Source organism: Gobio gobio, assembly GCF_949357685.1.
Source record: "Gobio gobio genome assembly, chromosome: 23".
Lineage (NCBI taxonomy): Eukaryota > Metazoa > Chordata > Actinopteri > Cypriniformes > Gobionidae > Gobio > Gobio gobio.
In genome coordinates this window covers 13,448,247-13,455,988 of record NC_137119.1, presented here as the reverse complement: position 1 = coordinate 13,455,988, position 7,742 = coordinate 13,448,247, and the positions used below count along the sequence as shown (strand labels likewise).

Genomic DNA, 7,742 nt, shown 5'->3' with positions numbered 1-7,742 from the left:
ACTTCAATTCCTTCTTCCATTTCTTATTGGAATAATTTTTTTGATGACATTAAATGGTCATGTGTTTGGTCACTTCCTCAGAAATTCTTTCTAACAAATAAAGTTAAAGAAATTTCCTTCAAAATTAAGATTTTATCCAGTTAAGTACTTTTTAAAGAAATTTAGAAGTGATATTGATACTTCCTGCTCTTTTTGTGAAGCCTCTTCTGAAACTATTGATCATTTGTTTTGGGAATGTCCTTTTGTTCGATCCTTCTGGAATAATATTGATGCTCTGATTGTCCAAAAGGTTTTTTGCAACTTTTCTCTATCATTTAAACACATTCTTTTTGGGTTTTATGTCAAAGACAATAATCTAATTGATGCAAGCTTTTGTATAAACCTTCTTTTATTTATTGGAAAGTTTCACATCCATAAATGTTAATATATTAAAACTAAACCCCACTTTAACTTCTTCAAAGAAGAACTGAACTTCAACTTCTGTTAACAAAAAAGCTATGAAAACATCCAGAATTTGTGCCATGTTTAATATTCATCCCTAATACTCTGATTTTGGTGCCCTTTTTCTTTTCTTTTCTTCTCTTTCTCTGTTTCCTTTTTCTTTTAGGTTTATTGTTCAGGTGATTTTTTTTTTTTTTTGTCTTCTACATTTCTCTGTAAAATTATTGTATCATACTTTCCTTTTGTCTTTGAAAGATTGTTTATATTTGTTATATGTGTCGTTTTATTTTGTTTATTAATATTGCAATAAAAAAATAAAATAAAATAAAAAGCCTATTGTTTCTACTTCATGTAAAATGACAGTTCATACTGGAGTGAAGCCGTTCTCATCATGTGATTGGGGGAAACATTTCTGAGGGCGTGGTGAGCTCGTGCCAGGGGTGCGGATAGTGAGCCTTTGGAGGTACCATCCTACGTCACGTTGTACCACAACGTCCAATAGGAAAATTCAACTGCAGTAGCCACCGTTCAACCTTAAGAGGGCAGCACTTTGGCGGTTTTACACCATATTTTATAGAATTAAAACACTTTATACTCATATGTCAAAACATTTACTCGAATCAATGAACAGCATTAATAAAGCCCCAGTATTACAGATCATTAACTAAAAAAACGTTGGTTTAGGGTTTAGTTACCCTTTAAGGTTATAAGGCTCTTTTAAGTTTCTTGAAAGTAATAAAGTTGTATAAAAAATATAGGAAGATATTTTTTAATAGTTTCTTCCTTGATATTAAAGGCCAATTTATACTTCTGCGTCGAGTGCACGCAGAGGGTACCTCAAACCCAGTAGGTGGCGGAACCACAGACTGTAAAAAAATAAAAAAATTATGGGAGGAAACTGCTGCAAACTGGTTAAGAAGAAGACTCCACTCCTCAACTGTAGATGTCGCTGTGTAAAAGCAAAAGGGATACGCGCACTGCCGAGGAAACAACAATAGTCAGGGGGATATAAACGGGATTTATAATTCAGTCAGTTGAAATATTTCTGTTTCCAGAAGTAATTTGACACGCATCGTTGCAGAACAGGTGAGTGCAGGTTCTGTTAAAGAGAATCCGTGAACATTTATGCAGAAAGGCGTTAAAACAGTAACGTTATCTTTCATCTATCTATATATCTTTCTTTGTTTGTCCATTGCGTTTGATACAATTATAGACATTAGTTATTTGACGAGTGGTTGTCTTGGGCTTCAGCATCTGCAGGAATGTCCTCAAGGAAATCAATGCAAACATAAACTTGCAGCGCAACAAGTAACGTTAACTTAGTCCCTCCATGTGTTGGTCCTTATTTGTTGAAGGTATTGTGTTGTTAATACCACGGACCACTAAATATGATTATTTGTAACTTACTGTAATACATTCTCAGAAATTCAATATTATCTAGACATACAAAATTATCTGGAAATATTTACATATCTGTATCGTTACCCACCAGTATCCCTTTTACCCACCATTACTGTACTTATATAAATCTGAACAGAAACATAAAATATAACAAAGTAACTGTCATTTATTAATCTCATGGTTGCAGACCAGTTTTACGAAAACAGAATAAAATGCAATGGCAATTGTTTTTGTTTTTTTAAGTTTATTTATATTGCACATTTCATACAAAATTGTAATTCAAAGTGCTTTACATAGGAAAGGTATTAAACTATTGATAGATATATTATATTATCTATAAATAAATATCAATAACTTTTCCACTAACACCCAATTAAGGTCCCTGGGCCCCATTTTGAAGAAAAAACCCCTGCTATATGCTGTTCAAAGATTTACACAGTCCGAGACTTTTTGTTGGTGGAATATGAAGGAATGTTTCATGCTTTTATTCATTTTAAAACAAACAAGCAACGATAAAGCTAGTGTAAAAATCTAATTAAATCAGGTATTTTTTAATGGCATTAATAATAATGGCGCTTTAAATTGGCAGTGCCAAAATAAATATACAGCAATCCCATGAACCAGTTTTATAGACTGTAGCTGGATGGTAAGGCAAGATACTTTTTTTTTAATTATTGCCCACAGACTTTGCTTATTGTAATACAACATATGCAAATATCCATGTCATTAAATGCTGAGTTCAGTTTACAGCAACATATCTACAGACACGCATACAAAAAGTTACATGGTTTATATAAACACGCACGTTTATATTGCATGATTTTTGAGATGGGGATATCCCTGTTTTGAAGCAAGAGACCTACTTCATGGAGAGTTTCATGTCTTTTATCACTTCCCCCAGTCTTGCGTCACAGCTGATAAATCTATAAAACTTGTCAAATAGAATTCAGTTTCATACCCTCACTTAGTATCTGCACTGAACAGTGAACACACACTTGCAAGGTAAGAGAGACAGATAGTTGTGCAATATGCATATATTTACTTGTACTGTATGTTTTCTTTGCATTTTGTTAGAACATGTGATGTTTGTCTTAAATCCACCTCTGCTCCCCAGTTTGTCAAGCAGATTTATTAACTTCTTTTTTTTTTTTTTGTCTATTAAATTGTGTATTGTGATATAGTTAATCTTGTTTCTTTTCAGAAATGTCTCTAGTCAAGCAGAATCTTCACCCGAATAATGAGGCAAACATCAACAAACTGGTCAATCTCAAACTGACGGCCTCATATGTGTATATCTCCCTGGTCTGTTCACACACATTGACACGACTGTATTACATTTATTAGGTTCATGCATTTATATTTAAACAATTTTCACCTTGTACCTTTTTAAGTTGGAACTTGGTGTTTATTTATTGTATATGTAATTATTCTTAAATTCTTTTCCCTTACAGAAATGCACTAACATAAAGTATTTAATTGTCAGCAATTACTTAATGCCAAATGTACGTTGTGCACTCGACAGGCTCTGGAATATTTTTTGGAGTGTCTAGTAGGGGTGGGCGGCTCAAAATTATATCCCGATATTTAAAGACTGTTTGCGATAATGATATTTATGACGATATATAGAAAAAAATATATGAAACAATTTATGTGATTGCAATCATATGTAAGTAACGTAAAAAAGTAATTTAAGTTGGTAGTGTTTTCCCTGGAAATCTTACGTAAAAGTATAACATAATTCCGTAACATTTTAATGTAACAAATAAGTAATTTATGCCATGGTCTGTCTGAATACTCGAGTCTGATTGGTTGGAAGGTACGCAATAAAATCAATTAACGGACAGTTCCAAGTAAGTTGAATCACCTTCTATGTTAATGCGCTGTTTTCATTTAAGCGCAGAGACACACACACACACAGGGGCCTACGTCACTTGCGTACAGAGCGCGGAGATCGCGCTACACACACACACACACACACACACACACACGTCACTCGCATACAGAGCGTGGAGATTGCGCTGCACACAAACAAACATTCATGAGTTCAGATGCTTATCAACGCCGCCCTGTGACTTTTACTCATAAAATATTCGCTACTGGATCACTACATTATATTTCTCAGCAACGTTGGGGTTACATCGCTATTTTTAAATAATAAACGCACATCTTTGTTGTTAAGAGAGATGCTGAACAGAAGCAGACGAATATCTCTCTCCAGCTCTTGATAATTTATTCAAATAAATCCTATAATTCATGCATTCAAATAAATGTAATCTTACGGACTACTTTATCTCTGTGTCTGAGTCAGAGTGTGCAGAATGCTAGATCTCCCGAGCTGTAATAACTGCCAGCTTTACTCTTCCGGTCAAACATTGCGCTGCAAACATCAATAACAGCTTTAAGTTGTCAATGTTGGCAAGTGACCATGGCATAATTTCTTCGCATCGGCTGGTTCTTTGCCTCCTTTGTACTATTGAAGTGTATACCGCCGTTATCGTGGATGGTATGATATCACACACCCCTAGTGTTTAGAATAGATACTGTCTTTTATAGTGCTGATGCTATCATATGTTAATGACTGACCTCTGCATGTCTTTAGTCCCTAACGCTAATAGTGTTTCTCTCTGTCTCATAGGGAATGTATTTTGACAGAGACGATGTGGCCCTGCCCAACTTCTCAAAGTTTTTTCTGGAGCGTTCACAGAAGGAGAGGGATCAGGCGGAGCACCTGCTGGAGTATCAAAACACGAGAGGAGGACGAATCCTTCTCCAGACTATCTCGGTCTGTGAGTTTTACGGATATGGTTACATTTTCCACTGTTGGGCTGATAACGGAGCTCTTGCGTCAAATGCGTCAGTCGTTGCCTTTTAATTCAAGAGTTTACAGATGATATGAGATGTAAATAGCGACCGTGCTCTGGAGGATGATCAGATATTTAGCCAGGCAACAGACAAGTGACCAATCGTGAGTTGCGATGTCACTACACATTCTAAACGGTTTGGCACAGTTTGCCAACTGTGTTGAAAATTCTGGGCAGAGAACGGTTAGTAATTGTGTTGTGCTGTACCAGGCTCAAGTGCAAACATAACTGGAAGCGTTCTTAGAAGCGTTCGGCTCGACAGTGGAAAAGTGGCTTATGTGAGCATCAGCAATATTTATAATACAATATAAATGTGTTTATAATACTTCTGTCCCTTTTTCTCTTTATTTCTCTTTCTCCCTGTCACTTATCAGAAGCCCAGTCGTGATGATTGGAAAGGGGGTATGGATGCTATTACTTTTTCTCTGGATCATCAGAAATCTCTCAATCAATCCCTGCTGGAGATCCATCAAGCAGCTGGAGAAAACTCTGACCCTCATGTGAGTACTAGCCAAAGTTTTTTTTTTTTTAAGTATTAAAATAAGAATTGATAGCCCCTTTATCTTTCTCACTTATTTTGTGTATTAATTTATAATTGCATATTTTTGAATAACACTGTATTTTCCCCCATCATTCTAGCTGTGTGATTTCCTAGAGGGCAACTTCTTTACTGACAGTCATGACACTATTAAGACGCTGGGTGACTACATTGGCAGTCTGAGCCGCCTCATCTCTTCTGACCCTCACGGCAAAATGGGAGAGTACCTGTTTGACAAGCACACTCTCTGATCCACTCCGATGCCTTTGCCTTCACCATTCCATGTTAAACAGGATGTGCGCTAGTGATTTAATAGAAGGATTTCTGCATACCTTTTCATTATTTTTGCCTTTCAAGAGGCATTCTGTAAAAATCACCCAGTGTTTTTGACACCAACCTTTGTACCTCTTTTATTCCACGCATAAGTGGGACTATACTGTGAATTGTGCAAGTCCAAAGATTGTACTTTGGTGTTCAAGCCTTAACTACCCCATGTCTGTTTACAGAGTTGTATAGGTGCTAACTATATCTTATCAAAAACCAGCCTATAGAGTCCTGTACGTCCTTCAGGAGAAGTTTAGTACAGTGCACCACTGAAAAGGAGTGTCTATGTGTACATGTTTTAGAACTCCAAAAACGTTTTCACTGTGAACTGGTATACCTCAAACATGATGCTCAATGTCAAAAAAGCAGTAACAATAAATTAAGCGTTCCAAGTAAAGATTGTTGTCCGTTTTTTTATTTTATTGATCTTTGCTTACCTTTTAAATTTTGCATGATTGCATCAAAGCACAGTTGTACAAATTGTTTTATTAACAAAGTTCGGGAGGAGCATGTTCAAATGATCTACCCAAGCAGCATAAGAGGAGGCCTATAAATAGCCGACTCACCTATGTTCCTCAACAGTTTTTTTTTTTTTTTTTTTTTCTGCATCCCTCCACCACCCTGTCTCCTCACACTCACCTGGTTACTTACTATCCTAACCAGAGAGTTCACTCCAAATATGCATACTCTTTTACTCTATCTAATCATGTGTAAGTGGGAACTCGTGAATTGTTTTTTAGGTGTAGTTCAGTTGTCAATGTAACAATCAAAATTGAGTAAATCATTAACAGATCCCAGAGTAACTTGAGAAAGTGGAGCTTGCTGTTCTTTTCATAAACCCATTGTGAAATACTGCCCTTGCCAAAGCTGGGAGCTTTTGTAAAGGGGTTAATCGCCAAGTTATTTGTAAATCAAAACCAGGGGGAAATTTGAGACACTATGAACAAGCATATTTGTCATTTCAGGATATTATAGCCGTAATTCAACTGCAGTAGCCACCGTTCAACCTTAAGAGGGCAGCACTTTGGCGGTTTTACACCATATTTTATAGAATTAAAACACTTTATACTCCAATGTCAAAACATTTACTCGAATCAATGAACAGCATTAATAAAGCCCCAGTATTACAGATCATTAACTAAAAAAAGTTGGTTTAGGGTTTAGTTACCCTTTAACACCTCGATCATTAAAACCAGTAAGCGGCTGGGATTAGATTGAAGGAACTGAAATGTTCTCATGTGATTGCACACTGTTCCTCTGAAGTGTGAATCCAATTAGGCTGGCATTGATTTTTCCAGTTGATTACACACTGAACTTGAAACCCAATCAACAAAACTTGAAACTCATGTACCAAATCCTAAATCCAAGTCAATGACAACGTTTTTGTTACTGTATTGCATTTGTGTGTTATTGTATTTTTGAGTAGGTATTACTGTAATCATATTTTACATCCAGCTATACTTTAACTCTGACAATGTAAAAGGTATAAACTCACTGCTGGGATTTCAGTGTTTTGTGTTGATCACATTTGTAGACAGATATCGTCATGTGAAACGTCATTTTGGTGCAAATATATATAACGAATAAAACAAATGCTGTGATTGCTTTTGCTCAAGAGTTTTATGTGTTTAGACCTTTGGGAAAATGGGCCATATATTCAGCAAACGTATGTAACCAACTGGGAAAAACTGAATGTAAACTGGAGGATTTACTGTGATTAAGTAATTAACTTACCATTTTGCACAAAATATAGTATTATAGTAATTTCCGACTAGATGAATCTGCTCTTTAAAGTGCTGATGTCTGTGATGAACGCAAAAAAAAATGCTCTTCTTGCTTATTTTGACACAGCACAAATCCTCCTTACACACAGACAACTGAACAGAGCAGCTGTTTAAACTGACACTAAAAACAGTTATGAATTAGGCAGCTATAATGTGTCAGCCACAGATAAGGACTTTGAAACTGCTGACTCATTTAGTGTGTTGTTGAAAGCATTGGTGCGCTTGAATGGTTATCTGTGTGGTTTAAGTTATCAAAACCATTGAACTAGCCTGTATGCCTTACAAACAACTTATTTTATGACTACTAAAGACGTAGGTCTAACTGAAAGAATTAAATTTTAATATAAAATGCATGTACATCACACTGCTACCAGTTAAATAAAGCAAGAGGGA

The 7,742-nt window shown here is 35.8% G+C and overlaps 1 protein-coding gene across 5 annotated transcripts; it reads left to right on the top strand.

The window, feature by feature from the left end:
• Nucleotides 1-1,389: 1,389 nt before the first annotated feature.
• LOC307119994 (ferritin, lower subunit) lies at nucleotides 1,390-7,165 on the top strand. 5 transcript variants are annotated; one of them, XM_079806815.1, is made up of 5 exons: nucleotides 1,390-1,527; nucleotides 3,044-3,144; nucleotides 4,478-4,624; nucleotides 5,078-5,203; nucleotides 5,343-7,165. In XM_079806815.1, the coding sequence occupies exons 2-5, from the start codon at nucleotides 3,046-3,048 to the stop codon at nucleotides 5,490-5,492; spliced, it is 522 nt and encodes a 173-aa protein (XP_079662941.1). In that variant the 5' UTR covers nucleotides 1,390-1,527; nucleotides 3,044-3,045; the 3' UTR covers nucleotides 5,493-7,165. The 5 variants fall into 5 exon arrangements, with proteins under 5 accessions (XP_079662941.1, XP_079662945.1, XP_079662942.1 ...); XM_079806819.1 differs by having other exon boundaries at nucleotides 1,478-1,527; nucleotides 4,478-4,628; XM_079806816.1 differs by lacking the exon at nucleotides 1,390-1,527 and adding an exon at nucleotides 2,789-2,844.
• The last annotated feature ends 577 nt before the right edge of the window (nucleotides 7,166-7,742 follow it).